The 22,821-nt window shown below is 49.9% G+C and overlaps 2 protein-coding genes and 1 long non-coding RNA gene across 3 annotated transcripts; all 3 read left to right on the top strand.

Annotated features, from left to right (window-relative positions):
* The first annotated feature begins 870 nt into the window (after positions 1-870).
* LOC144942132 (pancreatic secretory granule membrane major glycoprotein GP2-like) lies at positions 871-6,485 on the top strand. Its single transcript, XM_078868891.1, has 7 exons — positions 871-922; positions 1,169-1,244; positions 2,836-2,958; positions 3,528-3,757; positions 4,079-4,230; positions 5,566-5,832; positions 6,254-6,485. Exons 1-7 carry the CDS (start codon positions 896-898, stop codon positions 6,483-6,485), a joined length of 1,107 nt encoding a protein of 368 aa, XP_078725017.1. The 5' UTR covers positions 871-895.
* Positions 6,486-14,024: 7,539 nt separating this feature from the next.
* On the top strand, positions 14,025-16,489 carry LOC144942166 (uncharacterized). Its single transcript, XR_013639322.1, has 3 exons — positions 14,025-14,065; positions 15,314-15,386; positions 16,316-16,489. It is a non-coding gene; the product is annotated as an uncharacterized LOC144942166 (long non-coding RNA).
* An 8-nt stretch (positions 16,490-16,497) lies between these two features.
* LOC144942165 (uromodulin-like) lies at positions 16,498-21,053 on the top strand. The gene is made up of 7 exons (XM_078868925.1): positions 16,498-16,624; positions 17,503-17,732; positions 18,070-18,221; positions 18,628-18,894; positions 19,810-19,975; positions 20,292-20,418; positions 20,735-21,053. Exons 2-7 carry the CDS (start codon positions 17,688-17,690, stop codon positions 20,983-20,985), a joined length of 1,008 nt encoding a protein of 335 aa, XP_078725051.1. The 5' UTR covers positions 16,498-16,624; positions 17,503-17,687; the 3' UTR covers positions 20,986-21,053.
* The last annotated feature ends 1,768 nt before the right edge of the window (positions 21,054-22,821 follow it).

Raw genomic sequence — 22,821 nt, 5'->3', positions numbered from 1 at the left:
CCCCAGAGCGAGGAATGATGAGCCGAATCGACCTTAAAATAAAAGTTTTAAATCGCAACTCGCTCCCTCTACTGCTGAGCCACTGGGCCGGTTTGGAATTGTTAGTGTTTGAAATTCATTATACTTTAATAAATCAATATACAGATGTTGGGCCCTAATTGAGACATATACAGGGTGCTTAATTTTCGTTTTAACACTTCTGAGAATTTGCAACAATGCCACAAGAAATGTGCCTCCGGACTCTGGAGAAGATCCCAGGCCACGTGTTGACAATGATGGCGAACGAGTGGAGACTCTGAAGCTATTAACATACATTTGTTATCATGTTACAGTGTATTTTCCGTTCTTTTCCCATTCAAAACGAAAGTCCTATACAAGTGTTCAAAACAAGTCGAAGCAGCCTGTATATGAAGGAGACAATCAAACAAGGCATCACGGGACTTTATTGGCAATTAATTTGGTGCAACAATACAATACAATGATAAAGAATCTTAATTTTAGAACTAATACAATGATAAAGAATTTGCGCTAATTCATAAATCCCTGCTCGGGAAGAATAATTCCAATCGGCACGCGTCCTCCACCTGCTACAACAATGCCTTTCTCATTTAAATAATTGAACATCTTCATCTAACACGCGAGATGCCGCTACATGGATGTACAAAGGCGACTCACCGCACCTGGGTCGTTCAATCAGAATTAATGATGCGTTCGTTCACCTTTACCTGCACCCCCCCCTCCCCGTGGCGACGTCATCGGTACCATCTCTATAAATTGGACGAAGATCGTCGGATGGTGGCGCACAGTGATTTCGGTCACTGAGTTTAGTTTTGTGGATTTTTGCTGTGGTGTGGGGGTTTTTTGTGGTGTCTGGCGTCTTGTCCGTTAGTGATTTATGTCCGCGGGGAAAATGAATTTCCACGTAAGTTCGCAAAGCATCATCGGGGCGCGGAGTCTGCGTCTACCGTACCCATGCAGTCGTGGGTGTTGTTGTTTTCGATTGTCACTTTTCGGTTTTGTTGTTGTCCGAAAGCGTTTCTTCACGAGCTTTCGCACTTGGGCTCCTGGAGAGATGAATATGCGGATCGAGAGCAACACGTGTGCGGATACGCATCTCGGATGGGGGAGCTATCTTTGTATGTTCACGAGTGGTTTCCTCTGTTTTTAGATTGCCCTGATGGCTGCCGCGTTCCTGTCGGTGTTGGCTGTGGTGCTGCTGGTATCTGAAGTTGAGGCACAGGAAGGTAGGAAGAAGCCAAATGTGCGGCAATCATTCTCGAGCCGCCCTCTTGGAGCAACGAGTTTGCAACCTGCGGCTCTTTAATGACTGCCGCTTCGTGACCGCTGTTTTATTCAGGACCAGTCTCGTATTCGTCACGTGCATTCGGAAAATTGTCGTTTTGGTTGGCAAGCTCCCTGCTCTGTAGTCTACTCCGTACAAATCTTGCCATATTCTCGTGCTTATAAATCCACTTTCTTCTCCCAATGTGTTTTACAAACGAATGTTTGGAGTGCATCTTATCAGGTGTGACCCACATTGTCCAAGTTTATTGACAAGGGGCACACGTTTTCGGCGTTTTTTAAACGTTCCGCAGCGTCTTTGTACGTGTTTTTTAAATCTAGAGACTACGGTAATACGCGTATCCAGCCGTTAGGCAGTCCACTGGTTGGATAAAGGCGTCTCTACGCTGTCTATCATCTCGCGTTATTTTTTTGCAATGTATCAATCAAAATTTTTTTTCGTATAGACCGCGGCTTGCAGTTCTAGTTTAGTTCTTATAAGAATTTGGAAACACTTATTTCAAACCGGATAAGAAAAGAAATCTGGAGAGAACCCCCCCCCCCCCCCCCCCGGGATACTCGTCCCTGGCGGCGGAGCCAGGCGCGAGCACTCTGGTCGCTCCCGCAGATTTCTAAATTCAGAAATCCACAGCGCAGGCGTAACTGGGCTCGGTTCGTGCGCCCCGCGTGTTGGGGATTCTAACACTTCCCCTCCGTTTCGAACGTTTAAAATGTTGTTTAAAGTTTACGAGGGACATGAACCGATGGTCTGCAATGGGGAAAATAAGAGACGGTTGTCAATTTAAATCTTCTCTCAATCTTGTTTTCCTATTAAATAAAAGCTTGTTTTAGATTTTACGGCGTTTAAAGAAATTTTGGTGGCGAAAAAATGACATTGAATAGGTGTGTGTTTTAAGTTGCTGCAATTGTACATTATCAGTGTCGGTCTTTGGTGTCCATTACTCGTTCGTGCCTCCAATCGATTTTCTTCCGAACCTCTGCTATTGCAACTGTGGCATGGGGAAAATCCCGCTTGGCCAGCTACCCCCTTGCGTAAAGGCACAATAAAATGCAAGTCGTAGTGGTGTGCAAAGATACGAGACTTTTGATAATACCTTGGGATTGGGCAGTTTGGCCCTCGCCCCCCTTGACGTAAAGACTGCACGTGAGTTGCGTGGTTCTAATGCTTGAGGCTCCACGGGCTGGGGAGCGGTAGTGTAGCCGCTGGCGCTTTGCGCAATTGAACCCGGCAACCCCAGAGTTCGATTCCCGCTCATCGCCAACGCCCATTACGATGATCCGACTCGGTCCTGGGCCTCCCCTAGGTTGACTCGACCATGATGCGGTGTGAATATCGCCACCGGGGAGACGAAGGCGGCCGGGCATGATGCGGGCCACCAACCCACCTCGTGTGCCGTACCGCCCTTCATAGGTGCTCCTCTAACGGGCACTTGCCCCAACAGGTTGTCTGGGCTGTGCAGGGGATCTGTGTTCTTCGTGGTGATTGTTGGTCTTGTTGTGCAAGAGGTATCACCGTCGTCTCTCCCACGGCAGGTGATAGCGAGGTGGCCTTGCTGTGCAGCCCGTCATGCAAGAACGGAGGCCTCTGCAAGCAGGAGGACAACGGCACCTTTGCCTGCCAGTGTCCCGAAGGGTTCATGGACAAAGACTGTTCAAGTGAGTGCCGCCAACCTCGCAATCCGCGATGTGGCGACACTACGAATTGTATCTTGAGATGCAAGATCAACGCTAAAAATAGTTTATTGTTGGTGATCATTGTTCGAACATTTTCCCGAGTTAACATCTTGCCACCGTGGCGCCCTGCGCAGTAACCCGCGTGTGTGATGGGAAGTGGTGGTGTTGCTGGGCATCCGAGATCTAAAGACACGTGTGTGGGGGGGGGGGGGTCCTGAGTTCGATGTAACGGTAGTGTGGCTGTAAGCGCGGCGCGCTACCAACACTGCCACCCGAGTTTGCTTCCTGCTCGCGGCCAACACCAAGTGACGAGTATTTGAATCGGTCCCGGGCCTCCCTGAGGTCGCCTCATGAGTACCCGGTGCAGTGTGAAACATTGCCACTGGGGAGACGAAGGCGGCCGGGAGTGTTGACCACCCACCCCCTCGCGTGCCGTGCCGGCCTTCATAGGTGCGTGCTTCCATTTGCCCCAACAGTCAAGGCTGTATTGGGGGGGGGGATTAACTGCCCGTCTTCCCCCCCCATCTCGTCTCAATCTCTCACCATTGCAGATAGCTTCCTGGACGTGATCTGCGGTGCGACCAAGGTGAACGCGATGCTCCGCCAGGAGTTCCTGGAGCAGCACCACGTCCCGGCCACGTCCGTGGTGCTGGGTGGCTTGACCGACGAGAGCCAGAACAACTCTTGTGTGGGGACCCTTCGTGAGGTCCAATCGTCGGCCAGGGGCTATTACAGCATGTCGGAGACGCACGGCCGCCGCAACTGTGGCGCTGCAATGGAGGTGGGTGTCGGCTTCCCCTAGGTAGACTCGGCCTCAAATTAACACCGAGTGGTGCGTGGTCAAATATCAGCACCTAAAGGAGATTGGTGGTGCTGGACACCCATCACGTTATGGACTGTGCCGGCCACTTGACCCAACGGTCTAAAGGCTATATGGGGATCCTTGTCTTTATCTCATCGTGACCAAGGTGCTTTACGGAATTAACGAATGAAATTAAAATGGACAATGGGTGTACATGTAGTGCATGAATTGAGTAAAAGCTAAATTGACAATGTTATCGTTGGCACTGACTCGTGTGTGTCTGTTGCTCGTCTCCTGCAGTCCAACGCCACCCATCTGATCCTCCACTACCAGGTCGTGGTGGGCAATCGTACGTCGGTCATCGAGCGGACCTACTTCGTGATCAAGTTTTCGTGCGTGTACCCTCGCGAGGAGCGCGCCAAAGCGGACATCCCGATGGAGAGCCGGCTCTTGTGAGTGTGGACCTCTTCCCCCCGTGTACGCTCGGCGTGCCAGCCTATTGGAACGGCGTTTGGTTCGATGCCTGAGCATCGAGAACCAAGGGAAGCCCTCCGGATGACGCTGCTGCTGCCACGGAATAGTAGCTCGCTTGACTTGCAGTCAGAGGTCACTGGGGCATACGCACTTTTAAATTTAGATTGCAATTTGTGTAGTTTGTCCATAATGAAGGTTTCTGGGTTCTATCACGTAATTGGTAAAGTTTGTCACGTAAACGGAACATGCCAATTCGTTACTACTACAGCCCACCGGTGTGTTGGAGAGCAAATCCACAACATCGACAATTTGAGTGACGTGTCGCTGGTAATTACATCCAACATTGGGCGATTTTACGATTGGTCGCTTGGCCTACGTGTTAGACTAGTTTATCCTTCGTCCGCACCGCCGATTTTATCACGGCTGGCTACGTATGGTGCGGAAGGTTCAACACTCGTGTGCTTACATGAGCAGCAGAAAGAGGGGAAGAAGGAATGCCTGATCCAAGATGTTCGGGCATGCGAGGGGATGGAAGAGCGTGTGGAGAGGGAATGAACGCGCAGAATGGAGCTGCATGGACTAGCACATCTACTTTCCCCAGGGTTGGGGGGGGGTGAGTTTGGAGGGTTGGGGGCCCACACAGGTCCCGTGAATGATTTTACCTTTTAACCAGGTAAAAAAAATTTTGCAGGAAGCTTGAGCTGATTTGGATGGATGGGTTATTCCCCATTCTCCCACTACAGCGCATGAAACAATATCCACTTGCCTGCTCCCATTCTCCCCTTTTAAAACCCATTCTCTTCTCCCCTAGCCCCTCCTGCTACTCCTTAACCATCACCAAAACAAACCCCACACCATCTCAACCACCGTCATATGTACACTTTTTTTTATAATTGCTGTAAAACGCCTTGGCATGAAGGAGCTAGATGCATAGTTTCAAAAAATTAAACGGACCTTTTAAAGGTGTAGTGACTTAACCGGAGACGCTAATCCTTGGAAGCACATTTTTGTTTCAACAGCCAGACTGGGATCCCACTCCAATCGGCAGCCCCGAGCTCTCGCTCAGGGCCCCCTTTTATGCTCCTTGCCTCGCCCCCTCTAGAACCTACTAACGGGTTTCCGGGCTTTCCCCACGTGCCCCTTCTAACCTTTCTCCGGATATCCCCTCTGGTCTATCACGTGGCCTGCTGCAGTCAGGGCTGCTGTAAGCTGTAAATCCCCTTCCCTGCCAGCAGCCCGCGCTATGCTGCTACATAGCTAATTATGTCACAAGTTTAAAACGCTTTTGCCACTTGCTTGCCCACCTGCCCCAGGACGTTCGCCATCCCGGAGATGCAGGGCGTGCTCCAGGTCCTCATGGCGCTCTACAAGTCCGACAGCTTCACGGCAGACCAGCAGCTGGTGGGCTCGCCCATGCTGACGGCGTTCCAGCGCGTCTACGTGCGTGTCCACCTCGCCATGTCTCGCGACCACAGCCCCGTCAACGTCAGCGGCTACTTTGGCCTCCTTGCGGTCAACTGCTGGTCGACTCCGAGCAACAACGAGTCGGACCACCTCACCCACAAGATCATCAACGATGGGTGAGGGGGGGCAGGGCCTGGCCTCCGGTGGTGGGTGGGCACCTTTTGTTTTCTTTAAACTAAAAAAATATGTTTTTTTATTTTACCAGGTAATGCCCCCACTGAATTCTGGAAGAGCTTTTCCCACAAGTGGGCCTGGACACAAATAATAGCTCGACAAAGTGGCCTATGTTGGACATTTCTAGCAGAACATTATCACGAGCAGAAGGCCGTGTAACCAAATCTATTGATGTTGTGGCTCCTTCTGTGCTCGCTGCCTTCAACCACCCCCTGCGCTAAACCAGCCGACCTGAAGTATGGCCTAAAATCGGTGAGCAGGGCCCTCATCCAGCAGTGGAGATTGCTCAAAAGGTCCCCCACTGTGTGCCATTTCTCCCCCCCCCCCCCTCCTGTATGGACGAACGAATCTCCGTGCGTGCAGGTGTCTTGCAGACCAGACGGCCTACTTCCACCGAGGCAACGGGAATGACACCTCCGTGGATTTCAGCTTCCAGATGTTCAAGTTCATCGGCATGGAGTACTCTTACATCTACATACATTGTGCCGTGCGCGTCTGCTACACCAGCAACCGCATGGCGTGTGTGCCGGTAAGCCGGCTCCATCTCGAATTAATTTATTCGGGCACCTCGGCATTCGTGCAACCGCTTTGTTAATCCACCGCTGCTGGATGAGTGGCCATGCAGATCTGCTACCAAGACAAATCTCCTGTATAGTCTTAACAGAATGTTGGGGAAAGTGCTCTTGGAGAACCTAAATAAAGGCTGTCATGGCACACGATGGGAGGGTGGGTGGCCAGCACCATGCCCGGCCACCTATGTCTCCCCAGTAGCGATGTTTACACACTGCACCCAGGTACTTATTTGAGGCAGTTGACCTGGGGGAGGCCTAGGACCCGTTAATATAATCGTCATTGGATGGTCTACAGCTCTATGGACGGTTATTCTTGTGCGCGAAGGAGCGATATTTGTCTCAAACGGCGCAGGGATGTCAAGGTGGCAGGGTCAAGCGACACTCGAAGACTGACCTCTTCGAGGGCGTGCTGTCAATTGGACCAATGAAAATCGTGGACGAGAATGAGGACTTGCTGCGCACCTCCATAAACGGTGACCTCCTGACCCCACCAGCGGGCTTCACAACACTATCCGTGTGCGCCACCATCTGTGGCGTCGCGCTCTCCATTAAAGGTGCAGCCCTCCAATTACTTCCTCGTGCCCCTGCTGCTTGGAAGGGCGTCCACACGAGACCTCGAGAGCCCCACCCCCTCAAGGATATCTTGGCCTACTCCTCCCTGGCTAGTGTGAAATTGTTTTTGCGCAGTAAGTAGCAAACCGTGCTAATCGGTGTGCGGTCTAGAAATGTGGGATTGTGCGCGCACTGGCACACGGCACACGAGCGATCACGTGCCCGTGCGTGCGCTGTCAGATGGCAAGTCACATGTGCTAACCCCTTGCACCATGGTGACATTAAATCTCGACACCACACAAGTCGAGTGTCCATTGTGGTCGCGTGTTAGCGTTGGCCCTATAGCTGTCCTCCCCCCCTCGTCGCAGCAATGTGCCACCACCCTCGACCAATGGCGACATTGCCTATGCCTCACATGGCACTGCCAGGAATCTCAGCCAATTGGCCCCATCCTGCCAGTGGGCCACGGTGCAGTTTGCAGTGCCTGCTCACTCGATAGCTTATGCCACGGCGTTGACAGGTGTATGTCCTTTCTGTAAAAAAATTTAGAGTTAAGTCCAAGGAAGGGTAAGAACATAACTGGACCAACTGCACTTTGAGATGTTATCTGAAACAGAGCTCACAAAAACATTGACTATAGAATAACTCTCTCCCACCACCTCACTGCCATCGTCAAGTCATGGATGGAGTGCCCCATCAGAGCAGTGTTTGTGGAGTAAGGAATCCAGGCCATTGATCTACTCTGGCAAATCGCCCGATGCTAGATGTTAATTACCAGTTAAACATCTCAAAATTGAAAATGTTGTGGATTTACAAACATACCTGTGGGCTGAGGTAGTAATTGGTGTGTTTACGTGACAAACCTTATAGGCTGTCGGTGGTGGAGGATTATGACACTCATACTTGCGCAATCCAACCCAAAAACCTTTAGTAATAATATTGGTCTCTAATGTATACGTGTTTTTAAACTCATTATAATCGTCCGTCGTCCAGAGTTACGCAATCACCGAATAATTTCGTAATCGTGCGCGCGTGGATGCAGGTCTTCCCATGCCCGTTGTGATCCCGGTGTTCGTCATCACCGCTATCGGCGGCGCGCTCGCGGCCCTCTGCTGCTTCACCCTTTCCCGGCACGGCTGGGGGCTCGGGTCGAGCGAGAACAAGGAGGTGGAGGGGGGGGTGACGCCACCGGCACCCTGCCACGAGGTCCCCAGCAGCGACCCGGTCATTGCCGTCTCGCCGGATCAGCGCTGCTCCACCGCAGGGCTGCTGCCCGAAATCTTAAAAGGCAGTCGCCGCACGTGTGTGATCTCGTGATCTGATGCACGTGGTTTTTCCACCCGAGGTGTGCGTTTTTTGAAGTTGTGCTCGAGCTACATGACGCGTTTTTTCTTTTGGGTTGTTGTGCTGTGTGGTGATTGGCACGATGTTCGTGGCGCTCCCACGTGCTGGGCTGGTGGGGGTAAACAAACTCTTGGCGCGTCTTGACGGTTCGCACCACACGCGCGCTTGGGAGCTTTTCTTTTCTTTCAGCAACCGAATTCGAAGAAACCCCAGCAGGCCACGTGGGCGCGACGCCACCGGACCTGTGCAGAGCAGTGCTCGTGTTTTACAACCTGAGAAATATCGCCGTTATTATGCACGGTGCAATTTTTGAAAATATGCCTTGTGTAACTTTTGTTATTTATATATATATACATGTATACACGCAGGCGCATTATTTAGACAGATCATGCCATGCGTGTACAGTGGCCTGAAACTGTTTGCCTAGGTAACATTTAACTTGATATTTATCTTGTTATCTTGGTACATTAAGGTGAGGGGGGGGGGTGTGAGTGCCTTCCCTGTGCGTACACCTGCTGGGTGGTGATGCCGAGCCTGTAGAATGATTGATGTATAATGGGGCAATGACTTTGGACAAAGCCAGACCTTCGTGGAGTCGGTGAATAAAACTTGGGTGGGGGAACGGTTTTTGATACCGAGACTCTCGAATTCACAGGCGCGCCTTGCGAATGTGGAACTCGGGTCGCGCTATCGACGCATTACCACGTGTTTTTTTTTTGCAAGCCAGCTCGCTCCCTCCATCCCCCACCACTTTTTTTGAGCCATGGTTTAAACGGGAGGGGTCTCTTTCGTGGGGGGTGGGGGGAGTAAATGTACAAAAATGCCACGCACTTGACCCTTGGAATGATATTTCAAGTCTGTTTTCACCCCTCAAAAAAATTAAACGGCACCTCGCAATGACGACGCTGTGGTTGTGTGGTTGTCGGTGCTCGCTGGCGTTGTGCAAACTCGCGCGCACACAAGTTCGCCTGCACAATGAATCCCTTACATTAGTAGCGTGTGCAATGAAACCTTCAAGGATGTTCGGAGACGGGAAGGTAAAAGGTGTCTTGAAGGTTCTCCTGGCTCCATGCCGATGCGCTGCGAGGTGGAGGCGATGGATTCTAGGAGAGCTGCGACCGTTTGCTTCGTCCGGTTTTCACTTTTGGCTTTAATGGCGAAGAGTCCACCTTGGGTGAGACTTCTGCTAGTCGGAGGTGCCTCGAGGCAAGATTAAAGACGGATGCCAAAGTTTAAATCTCGGCGACAAAATGATCACAACCCAGCACAGGAGTGCGTGTTGGTTACAAGTCTTATACAACGAGTTGCAGCAAAGTGCAAACAATACCGGGATTTAGTTTACCTAAAGGGTAGTAGATGCGTACCAAAAAGTGCACCAAGGATATTGCGTTCCTTGGACTGCAGTTTCCCAACATGCAATGCTCAACCACTGCCTGTCGGGTGGTGTGCCACGTCTGACTGTGGTCCCCCTTTATATTGAAACTGCATTTGGGCAATCGCTCAAGGGGGGGGTTCCAAAACCATTCTAATTCAATCCACTTTCCATTCGGAACTCTTGCAGCGAATTGTGCCTCAACTCTGCAGAAGGAACCCAAAATATGTTGCATTCGTTTCTAAAGCCACTACAATAACCTATCCGCACTCCATTTAGCTTTATAGAAATCCAAAATCTGGGAGGTTGCTTGCTCTCCTCGGCTGTCTCTTGTCAAACGTTCTCTTGGTTGTGGCTTTAGGTGACTAAAACCGAGCGAAATGAGCTGCATCTGTTGCGTCTGTCCCTTGCGCGTGAAAATAAAGTTGATGCGTTCTCATAAGCCACGTGGCCTGCGAGTGCATGATGTGTGCGACAGCGCTGCATGAATGAAACGTTGTGCCGATTGTTACATTCGTCGTCTCCTCGGAAGTTGGGCTTTTGTTTGAACTAGCGATGGTGAGCTTCCCAAATGTGTATAGACATGAGTCTTGGCTTTACACAATTTTTAATTCCTAAGAACAATTGGCGTCTTGGTGGCGAATAGAAGTAGCAACATGAAGATAGTGGATTGTCTATTTCTTTGTCGACAACGTACATTCCCTAATTAATCAGATTGCGGTGCAAATGAGCTACGTTTACGAAACGTGGCACGTTCCGGACTTGTTTCGGTATAAGCCCCATCTTAAAACCAAACCGCTCGCAACGTTGCCCCGATATTGTCAGATTTAGGAAGCCAAGCAGGGGTTTATCCTGGATAATGCTCGGATGTGTTGTCGGTTCGCTAAGACGCGTGTTCATAGGGCTGCGGGTCTGCACGAAGAGCAGCAAAGAGCAGTGCAGCAAAATTAACTGAACTTGACACCTGTCAACAACCCCTTAGCGGTGCCTCTATTATGACAGACCTGCCAACTACTGTTCACCACTACTATACACTAGACTATACATACCTATTAACCCCTTCTCATTGCCTTACCTTATTACATTCCAATTCAGACATTGCTCACCCCGTGTCCTTGTATATCTCAACGTTTATCCGATGCTATACACAACATTATACACGACACCAAACACTACTACATACCTGTCAACTCCTTATCAGTGACGACCATATTACAGACCAATTCAGACCTTATTGGTCACCCCGTGCCCTGAAAAATCTCAACGTTAATCCTACCAAGTCACAACACACGGGAGAACACACAACGGCTGTACGCCGTATGGATTTGAACATTTAAATTTACCTGTACAAAAATACGGGGTAAGCCGTATGGGTTGACGGGCATGTCCACGTGTCTCCTCCACGCCTTCTACCCGCACTCGCCACCACTGTGGTGATGCGTGGTCCAAGTCACCTCTACGACCATCGCGTAACGGCGGCTGCAGCGGTTTAGCGCCACGAACCCAGCGACCCGAGTTCGATCCCCGCTCACGGCCAACATCGGTGACGATTATCTGAACGTTAGCCGGTGCGATGTGTAAACGTCGTCATTCGGGGATAAAGGCGGCCGGGCATGGTGTTACTGGTCACCCACACCCTCGTGTGTCACAATGTCTCTGCCTTCGATTGGTGCTCACTCAGAGAGCTTGTCCCGACAGTCTGTTTATGCAAGAGGTGGGGGGGGGGGGGAATCGTTGTCTTCGTACGCGTGCAATCCGTACACGACGCGCTGGCGTGCACACTTCGCGAGAAGAATTCCGGTGGACAAAACACGAGTGTGCAGGTGAGTGTGCAGGTGAGCGTGCAGGCGAGCGTGCAGGCGAGCGTGCAGGTGAGCGTGCAGGCGAGCGTGTAGGTGAGCGTGCAGGTGAGTGTGCAGGTGAGCAAGTGCATTGTGAGAGCACCATGTATCACGGACGCCACTCGGATTTGTAAGACACGTGCATCGTGACACGCGGCCCGTGCCACCCGCTGGAGTTCGCTTGCACGTATGCACCGTGCGTGATGAACCTCTTTCGCGCCGTACGTAGCCCACCGTCCTAATCGGTATACGCCACGCACCCGCACACAAACCATGACGGCAGCTAGATGCGGATGGCACCGACCTCATGCACAAGTGGACAATGAATAAATGAAACTCTCCGGCCAGCCAGAGACTGCGGCCGTCACCCAGAACAGAACCATCGGAGGCGCGTGACGACTCAATGCCCCCATTCAGAAAAGTACGAATGAGTCGGCATCGTCACGGCGACGAGAACCACGTCGCTCCGCACGCAATCGTCCAGCTCATAAACCACCCCAAGGGGGGAAAATAATTATTGTTGTCGATCGACAAGGTAGTCCACATGTCTTGTGACCCTCCCTCCCCCGAAATTTAATTATCTAAAACTTTTTTTAAAGTAAGGCTCGTTAAAAACATAAATGAACGTACAAAGGGAAAATATCTTCTTGGTTATTTCGGTAAAGTCACGTAGAAGGGAAATAATAAAATAATAAAAATAAAACCGAATAAAATAAAATCTTTTCTGAAGGGGAAAAAGATGTTCGGGGCCAATAAATTGGGGAGGGGGGGTCACAAGACATCTGGACCTCCACGCTTAAATCACTACTTTCAAGTGACTTCCTGCCTAGCTGCTAATGTATAAATAGTATTTGCCTGTAAGCGACAACTTTATGCGCATTGTTTACACTCCGTTTTTTTTAATGTATGCTGTGTTTTTTTAAATTCCTCAATATAATGTATCTGCATTATCCTTACAATGGCAGAATTATTTTTTTTAGAGATACAGCGTGGTATTTGATGACAATCTATACGTAGCTTAATTTTTGTTTATTAAAAAAATAAAATGTTTACATTGCGATTATGATTTGCTCGTAATTTTTAATATTCAACGTATCTGTTATTTTCGGTAAAGTCACGTAGGGGAAATAAATAATTAATAAATAACTAATTAATACAAACTATAATGAAATATTAATTAATTTACTTTTTTCTATTACTTTATTATTATTGATGTGTTATTATTTATTTATTTACCTACGTGACTTTACCGAAAAACCTAAGAGTATGAATCCTTGCAGTCACGAAAGCTTCAAATCTGGAATTATCTGTTATTGGTTATTATTACTGCATTTTACTGTGACTTGTTACGCTTTTCGAAGAAACAGCGTTGTTGTTTTTGCTGATGGAACCCGATGTAAGAGCTTCTTGGCGCACAGGGTGACTTCAACATGAACTGAACCGCGTCCATCAGCCCCAGGCAGAAGAAGAAGCTCCGTTCTTCTGTGCAGTGTGACCACAATAATCGACTCTTTCATCGAATCACGAGGGGCGCAGTCGTCACCCCGTGCTCGGACAATTGAGCGAGCGACAATTATCCATCACAGCACGCGGCACGTGCTTCAACGAGATTCCAAAAGGGCACGCGGGCTCTCCTCGATTGCCCGACGCAGCTGATTGTCCAATGAGCGGCCGATTGGACGCGATTTGAGTGACGCGGTGGCGATGTACGGCCACGTGCAGCGAACGCCACGAACGTAAATTCGAATGCCCTCGAAGAATGTCGACAGATGCCCTGAGCCAACCCCCCCAACAACAACAATAATAATTTGATTCAAAAACGAGCATGGGCCGTCACATGGATTTCGGCATCTCATGATCACGGAGAGATCCATATGGCGCTGTCGGTCATACGGGGATTGATTGACCATACTTCAACGCGTTGGTCAGTGCCGAGTGTGATGAAGGTGGCAACGCAGACACCGATTGATGATATCACTCAGGCAACTGATGTTAGCCGTGGGCCGGGACATTTCACTTTTCGGGGCTCCAACATTTCACTCACAGCGTGAAGCGTGAACCATCGCTCCCACCGCTCCAGAGCAATTCCCAAGCCGTGGTCTCATCGCAGCCTGGACTTGCACGTGCGACTCGACGGATGTGCGAATGAGGAGGCGAGTGGCTGGGTGATCGCGCATGATTTGCAAACGGTGTTGCGCGCGTGCAGTCGCTTTGACGATAATTAGTGAAGATTTGGGAGGAGGTCGAGACAGAAACCGTGGTAATTAAGCAAATTGGGCGGCAACACCGACAGACAGATGTGGGGGGGGGGGAGTAATTAAACAATGAACGCCTAATTTACTCGACTGATCCCCCCCACCACCACCAATCACGTGACCACCACCACCATTGTCTCGCGATGGTATAAATGGTCGAGGTGCGCTCTGGTTGTCGTGTTGCAGCTTGCTCTGTAATCTAGTTTTTGTAGTTTTCGCGAGTGGGACTGACTCGTGATGTAAGTATCGGCGTTCTACGGGATTCTTGTCGTTGTGTTTCCCAATCATGGGCTGCTGATCGTGGGCTTCTTGTAGCGGTGGGTAGATTACTGGATCGAGAAACGCGTTTGGGATTTAATTTTGTTCACGTCGGAGGGGGTTAGCGCTGTCTAGACCTTGCCTGGGACGTCTTCTCTTAAATGCCGGTTCTGTCGTGTGAAGGGTAGCTGTTTGTGGGAAAGCCTCCAGAGCTGGTTGAGGTATGTTTATTTAGCTTTATTCCTGAACGGGAATTGTCTTAGATGCTTTAGAAGCGAGTCCTGCTATTTAAATTGTAGGTGGTGGGAGGGGGGAGATCAAGCTGGGACCTTGATTAGTATGAAGGATGATTCCAGAACCAATGGAACGGTGTTTTGGCTAAACTCTGCCAATCTGCTTGGGACTAAAGTGGGGAAGAGATTTTTCAGTTTCATCGTTCGTGTGCAGCCGTTGCGTAGAGGTAATGGGTCCCTGTTTTTTTTTTTTAAATGGGTACATGTTGTGTAAAATACGCTTTTTCGTGGTGTTCTCTTAATCGCCTACGAACAACTCCAATTTAGACTTGCAGATTCTTGGTTCTGTTTCGTAATTTACTTGCTGCATTAGATTCGTGCAGATCTGCTAAACTTTTGTTCAACTCTGCCTTTTTTAAATGCCGTGTACAGACGAATATAGACTCTTTTTGGGCAGTCTCCTTTTTACAGCAGTGTTATTGGCAACCTAGTAATGCGTTTTTTAGTTCTATAAACATGTTTTGTATTAAAAATCGTCCGTCCTCGCGGAGTTCATCTGAACTTTTGGACCCTTGCACAAGCCTCCTGCTAGGTGGTGCCTTGTCAGTACCTGACCATCCCAGGCTACTTGGTCCACCGTATGGCAACCTTGCCGCTGGAACAAATGGATTATTGCGTATATCTGTAACTTTAACATTCATACGCTTTGGTTCCTTTTTGGTAAAGTTGCGTAGGTATAAAAATAAAAAGATCATGACGTTTCGGGTGCAACACCACAAGTGTCTGTCATGTGGGAAAGCATGATGACGGATGCTTTTGTTGCGCCCGAAACATCGTGATTTTATTTTTCTACTTGCGTGACTTTACCGAGAGAACCAAAGAGTGGATTCCTGCAATCACGAAAGCTTCAAATCAAAATGCAACACCCATGAGTGGCCTTTTTGCGGCCGTTGTGTCTAACCAATTATACGTTGACGTTTGCTTTTATATTTTCAGTTTTTCCTAATGGCGCCCCTAGCTCTTGCCCTGCTGTTCACAGTTGCGTTTGCCACTGGAGCAAATGCCCAAGGTAGGCAAACCTTTCATCGCTTGCACGAGACCTTGCGTCTCAACTTCTATCGTTTTCTACTTTAAAATTCTCTACAGCCCAAAAAGTACGCGTTCAAGCATTCCAGCTTGATCTGAAATGTCTTGGCCACGGTGGTGAAATGTTAACTACTTCACCAGGTATGCAGGAGGTCGTGGGTTCAATCGCGACCCTGACGCCTGTTTCCATGTCCTCCCCGTGATCGTGTGGCTTTCTCCCTAGGTTTTTCCTCCGCAATTAGAATTGGTGTACGTTTTAGTTGCTACAAAATTCCACCACGTCAAGCCACTGGGTTGACCTATCCTTTGTGGCCACGTTTCCTCTAATGAGCATTTGCTCATTGACCCTTTCCTGCTGAGTCTAGTCCCTGATGTAAGTTTAATATTCATGCATCTCCCTAATTTGTGCATTATGACGTATAATACTTGCGTTTCTTTGTATGCAACGGCCTATGTCTAATACCAAGCGTTTGTCAGCCGCGACTCTCCAATGAAATGGTTTCCGTAGAGGTAGGAAGTGTGCGGCTTGATGGTGGTTTACGCCAACATGGCCTGCTGACAGCCAATGAGCGAGTTCACCTCTTGGGCGCACCAATTATCCCAGTTTCGTAAATCGATCATTATGGAGAAAAAATGGTTTAAAGGCATATCTGCTATATCCACCGATGAATAATACATTTGATACATCGGCTAATCGACCTTCCAAACCCTCTAACCTTTTCATAAACTACTACGTCTCTCAAGCCGTGTCAGGTCGGCAGTGTGGCTTGTTTTACACGTTCTAGCCGGGTCCGACTCGACCCGAATTTTGCGCACTTCCACAACGTTAAGCCGCGCTCCTGATGTTCAACCAAATGGAAACTCCTAAACGCCTTGCTTTTCATTCACCCTTTGCGCTAACACTGTCTACAGACGCTTTGCCAGCGGCAATAAATGCAACCGCCATCACCCTCCCCCTTGCTGCGGCTGCGACCGACTCTTCGACTGCCGCTTCCACCACCATCACGTCCTCCTCGGCCTCGTCCTCCACCGCGGTAGCCGCGACCTCGGTGACTGCTACTGCCGAGGTCACGATGGCTAACCAGACCGCGGGACCTGCGCTGGACACGCAGCAAGTTTGTTTCCCTGGCTTGTGCCAGAACGGCGGTCTGTGTGCCGTGACTCCGCAAGGCGCTTACGTCTGCACCTGCTTCCATGGCTACACGGGACGCAACTGCTCAGGTGTCTGCTCGCGGTCCACACCAGCGACTCTTCTCCGAGCCCCTCTCCCTCGGTCGACACTGCCTTTTTTTAAATCCTTTATATTAAGTTTGCTTGCTTGCACGCTTACGACCATGCAAATCTTTTGGTCATTTTTTTAACCCACTTCCCGTGATCCAATCGAGCTGACATTTCCCACAGACTCGTTGTGCGTGACAATTTATTTCCGTGAAAATTTTTTTCCAAAATTTTACACTTTTTAGGACACAAATTTGATATTTAATTACCAATTGCTTAATGGTGCAATCACCTGACCCATAGGTGGCAGCCATCTCAAGCCAGAGGACGAGAGTACTCTAGCCGCCACGCATATAAAGGATTTATAGTCAAAAACTTTGTTTTTACTGGTTATACTTATTAAAAATTGAGTGGTGTGCGGTGTAAGCTTCACCACTGGGGCGACAAAGGTGGCTGAGCGTGGTTTTGGCCACACACCCCCTCGAGTGCCTTTCCGGCACCTTTTTTAGGTGCTCGCTAACGGCACTTGCCCTGACCAAAGTCGTCTGCTACGGGCTGTATGGGGATGCTCTAACAGAAGTTGCCACCAGCAATCCGTTAGCGCCACTGCGCTACGGAAGACTGTGGGTTTCGCCACTCGTGGTGGATTTTAAACCAAAGACCTGCTTTGGCACGCTGTGTCGATCTTCGTCTGTTCCATAGTCTTTAAATTAAACTCTTATAAAAACCTGCTACGATTGTGAGGGGGGGGGGGGGGGGCTTTCCACGTGTTTAATCAGATGCTACATTGAACGCCACCAGTAATCTCACGGATCCCTGCAAATGAAGACGACTGTTCCTAGACCGTCTTCAATTTGTGCCTCCTCCGTTTCTCCACCCAGAGGTGCTCCTCCGCGTGGACTGCGGGGCGAGCGAGGTGACCGCGTCCCTGGAAAACGACTTTCTCGCGTGGCACAACATCACGGCCACCACCGTGGTGCTGGCGCGTCACACCTCTCTGAACGCGGTGCCCAGCGAGGCTTGCCTGGCTCGCAAGAGCGTCTCCCAGGGCGTGAGCCACCTCCTCATGAAGCAGACGCACGGCCGTGAGGAATGCGGTGCCAAGATGATGGTATGTCTCCCCCCGCCCCCCCACCCTCTTTCACCCACACACCAGGGATTGCTAAGCTGGCTACGCGATCTACGATTATGGTTTTAAAATAATTAAGTGAACTGCTGCCCTTTTTAAATTTTCATCAACAAGTACAAAAGATGGCTGTACTAAGTGTCACGTGAGCAAAGCGTGCCTCATGATATTTAAAATGTAGCGATTTTACTCGCCATCACACCCATTGGATTGAAGTAATGGCTAAACAAGTGCGTTTTGTTCTATGACCAAGGTACTGAGACTGATCTTTAAAAAATCGTCATCAATTGGGACTTTTTTTTTTACCCCTCCGTGTTTGCAGGTGAACGACACCCACGTGAACATCGCATACCAGGTAGTGATCGGGAACCGCTCTGACGTGATCGAGAGGATCTACTTCGTGCTGGACTTCTCCTGCGTGTATCCCCTGGAGGAGCGCGTGGCTTCCGATGTCGCTGTCACCAGCGCCCTCTTGTGAGTCGCACGGAGTTTTACGACTCTTTCCCCGTGGGTGTCTCTCCTGACCCCTGACCCTGGGCTTGCGAAACGCGACGGTTATGCACTGCGATCGCCTGCAGTCTGTGGGACAATCCATCCGGAAAGTTGTGGCTTTCTCGGCCAGATGCGCTTAATGTCAGTTTGGCCGTCTGCTACCACTCGTTTTAGTCTCGACAATTTTTGTGCATTTGGTTTGTAAACTGCAGCCTCAATGCAGTTTTGGCAGTTTCCCTACGTTGGTACATAAGTACCTTGTAGTATAAAATTACAAATGGCATGCAACCGTTTTCATGGCCTTGCTGTGAAGTTAACATGGCAACAAACATCATTGTGACAAAACCTCCATTCAACCCTAAACCGTTCCTGGCCTTTCTCGCGACAGGACATTCCTCCTCCCGGAGCGAGATGGTGTCCTGCGGGTCGCCATGTCGCTCTACAAGAGCGCCAACTTCTCCGCGGCCGACCAGTACGCGGTCTCGCCCAAGCTGAGCTCCTTCGATCGGATTTACGTGCGGGTCTTCCTGCACATGCACTCCAAGGACAAGGAGACTGACGCCAAGGGGGACTTCAACCTCCTCCTCGTGAACTGCTGGTGCACGCCGAGTGACAACGCGTCTGACCCCATCAACCACAAGCTCTTCAACGACGGGTGAGGTTCCCCCCCCCCCCCACTCCAACTCGCGTCGGGGCCAGCTTTTGGTGATCCTTGTTCCTGGGTTGGTAAGGGGGGGGGGGGTTCTGCGTACCAAAAAAAAAAAAATTCCATTAGATTTTTGTTACACGGTTTGATTTGGCCAAATGCCCATCTGGTTAACAACGCTTAGAGCCGTGGGTTAAGCACAATCTCAATAAAATTCCTAGGGTGTTTTAGTCTACCCCTATCATGCTGGCCAAACATCCCTTGTAAGAAATGGGCTCCACCTTTTTTGCACCATAACCCTCGCGCTGCTTTTTAACTTTACCTGCTTCCTACTGCTGCGTGGTCGGGCTGCCTGTTCCACTGGATGAACGCCTCTGACGTAATTACAATTAACCCAAAAGCCATGTTCACCCACGTCCTAATAACACTTTGGCATGAACCTGGATCTACAATTCTTGCGTGACAAGAGCAGCTGATGGCTCTTAAGATTCCCTTCTGTACTGCCATCCTGACCCACTCTGTGACAAATTCCTTTCGTGTACAAACCAGGCTGGACTCCTGCTTGACTGCTCTTTAATGTAACCGCTCGCATTAATTCTGTACTTGAGCTTGCAGTTGGGCAAGGAATCGGGATAACTGCAAGTAAACGTGGCCCATTTTTTTAGGGAAGGGGTTTTGGTGTGGCATCTACCATGCAGACCCTTGGCGACATGGTTTCTACATACATGCACTTGGCCTTATCTGTTTTAGATCGCGATTACCCCATCAATATTTATCGACCAACCACTGCTTGCTAGTCTCTTTGTCAAGCAGTTCAGGAACATGGCTATTAGCATTTGCCTCCCTTGCAGTATGTCAATGACCTCAATTTCACTCTCTTGCCATTCCACTGACCTGCAACTTTATATCTGTCTGGCGAGGTAGATGTCCCGCGGACCAAACCGCTGCTTTCCACAGCGTGAACGGCAATGACAGCAGCGTAGACTTCAGCGTCCAAATGTTGAAGTTCATCGGCATCCAGTACCAGCTGGTCTACGTCCACTGCTCTGTGCGTGTCTGCTTCAGCGTCAACAGCAGTCAATGCGTCCCGGTGAGTCTGCAGTCTGGCTTTGTCACCCACGGGTCTCCTACTGAACAATTGGGTATAGTGGCGTTTGATGTACTTGCCTTGATGCTGACTGTTTTGATGGGTGAAATGAACGTAATTCTTGACGTGACATAAGCCTTCATGAACTTGACACGTACAAGGTTACCCGCCCCCACCCCTGACTAGAATGTCACTAGCGCCAAAGGTTGTAAGATACTACAGATATGCGTCTTGACAAACCCTTATTGTGACCTAACTTCGTGTGGTAGTTTTAACAACCCTAATCGAGTGGCTGGGTGCCGCTAACGGCACTCTGCAGGGATGTCAAGGCGGCAGGGTGAAGAGGCACACGAGGCATGCCGACACGTTCGAGGGGGTGCTATCCATCGGGCCCATGAGGATCGTTGACGATGAGGTGGAGATCGAAGTCACCCAGTCTACCCACGGTGAGGTCTCTCGCTACCGCGTGGTATCTGTCCCAGCGTTGCTCCGATTCCTTGGCAGTCTTTCTACAACATTTTGGCCCGCAAACCCCGCTCTGGCTCGCCCATTTTAACCACTTTTGAGTACCGAGGATATAAAGTAACTTTATTCATCCTGAAATAAAGCTTTTCCAAATATCCAGTTTCACGGTTCGTGTGCTGCAGCGACCTTGAAGCTTTAACCAACATGTCACTTCCAAGGCATTGCTCTACTTTAAAGTGTAATTTCCAATTTGGCATAAAATAATTGATTTGCGGATTTGCACCCTCCCCCATCCAGGCCTCTCCACGCCCATCCTCGTTCCGCTGCTGCTCGTCACCGCCTTCGTCGGGGCCCTCGTCTCGCTCGGCTGCTTCGTGGTAACGCGGAGAGGCCCGCGGCAGTTGCGGGCGGTGGCGGACGGCGACTTGGGAGGGCAACCACCCTCCTACGTGACCACGTGCGGCCCACCGGGTAACCTCGAGCTGCCCGGCGCGTCCGTGCCGGTGACTGACAAGGCGCTGCTCAAGACGAAGATCGCTGCTGCATGAAACGAGTACTCGCTCGCGTGCTTCCATGCACGTCGCCCTAGATGTGTTTTTGTGTAATCTTGTGCACCCTTTTGTGGCACCCTAGTGTGGCTCTGACTGGAATGTAAACTACTGATGAATTGATGTCTCTTAAAAGAAAAATAAACTTGCAAGGAAAACATCGTTGTTATTTCCCTTTATCATACGGAGGCTTGCGTAGCTCGAATATATTACCAGCCAGAGATGATACGCATCGACAAAATGTTTCTAAACCACCAATTCGTGGTTTTAAGTGTTCTCAACGCCAGCCACGCTCAATTTGCAGTACTACTTGGTGTCGGCATTTTCGAGCTCACGGCTCCTGAATGGAGATTCACAGGCCGCTGATAATGCAGAGACCCACTTGCACACGAAGCTATGTTACTACGCTCCGCTAGAGCCGCACACAATACCGCCCAGAACGCCGAACATTGAGGCCAACCTGCGAAACTCCACGAGGGTGCAGCACTGCCCCATGCAGGTGGAGTCTAACCTGCAGGCGCGCCTGCGTATCGCGTTTCAATACGCCCGGGGCAAGGCGTTTGATGGGGACTGGACCGGTTTTCCTGGTGTGCCAGGGCTATAGGGAGGGGGACCACTGATGGCAAAGGTTTTTTTTTGTTGGTCGAAGGAGAGTTTTAGAATTGAGTCATGGTATTGTAGTGCAATGGATTATTGCGCTGCCCATCGCGTAACCCCGCAGCAGCCTATAACACCTGTCCTAGATTTGAAGTTTTCGTGACTGCAAGTATCTTCTTGCTGGAGCGGTCAAAGCTGATGACGGATGCTTGTGTTGCTTCCGAAACGTGATTAATTTCTTTTCATTTCCTATTTTGTCAACTACGTGACTTTACCGAAAAAAATCAATTGTAGAACACCTTTTGGTTCTTTCGGTAAAGTCCCTTTACCGAAAGAACCAAGAGGATGAATCCCTGCAGTCACGAAAGCTTTAAATCTAGAGGTATAACACCTGTTGTGTGCGTGTCGCCCATCCAAGCAATGCCCCCAGGCTCCATTGTGTTACCTGGATTGGGTGCATTCTTGGAAAATTGGTCCTCTGCACCTGGAGTGCATTGGCTTCAAGCCCCCTGATCTCTGCTCCCTACAAGCCTCTCCCCACACCCGTTTACTTTCTGTTCACACTGCGGCTGATTTACATTGAGAGACCAAGCAAGAAACTCCTTTGCATTGCCGAACAAACACGGGTGAAATGACGGTGCACACACACTTGAGCGACAAGTTAAGTGGGCTTTGTGTGGGACGGTCCACTCCGTTGCGATTGTGGTCGATGCCAACGTGGGTGGCAGCCGAGGAATGTAATGTTTCTCGCTCATCCAACCACTTTCCAGGCGCGATGTCCGCCAAGATCTATAGACAAGTTGGGGGGGGTGGGTTTGGTCTCGTCGGGCAAGACTGCTCACGCCACGTGGAATGACCCGGTGAGGCGTAACGCCACTGCCCAGTTGTGTTACCCCCCCCCACCCCCTTCCGGCATTGTTTTTTTTTTTGCTACAGATCGGGGTGTTTGCATGTGGTCGTTTGGAACAATGATTGGTCGTCACGGTGAGCTGTATTTGGCGTGCAACTTTTTTTTAAATACTAAGCAAACAAGGCCGGGTGGGGTTTGTCCTCGTGACGCGTCGCGATGACATTGGCACAAGTCCAATCCTAGCAGGGCTCATATTCTTGGTTCGTTCGGTAAAGTCACGTAGAAGGGAAATAATAAAATAATACAAATATTAAACATAATAAAATTCTCACGACATTTCGACCACAACACAAGCAGCCGTCCTCAGGTGAAGAACAGAGCTGTCTGAA

The sequence above is a fragment of the Lampetra fluviatilis genome, chromosome 26 (assembly GCF_964198595.1).
Source record: "Lampetra fluviatilis chromosome 26, kcLamFluv1.1, whole genome shotgun sequence".
Lineage (NCBI taxonomy): Eukaryota > Metazoa > Chordata > Hyperoartia > Petromyzontiformes > Petromyzontidae > Lampetra > Lampetra fluviatilis.
This window is presented reverse-complemented; position numbering and strand designations above follow the sequence as displayed.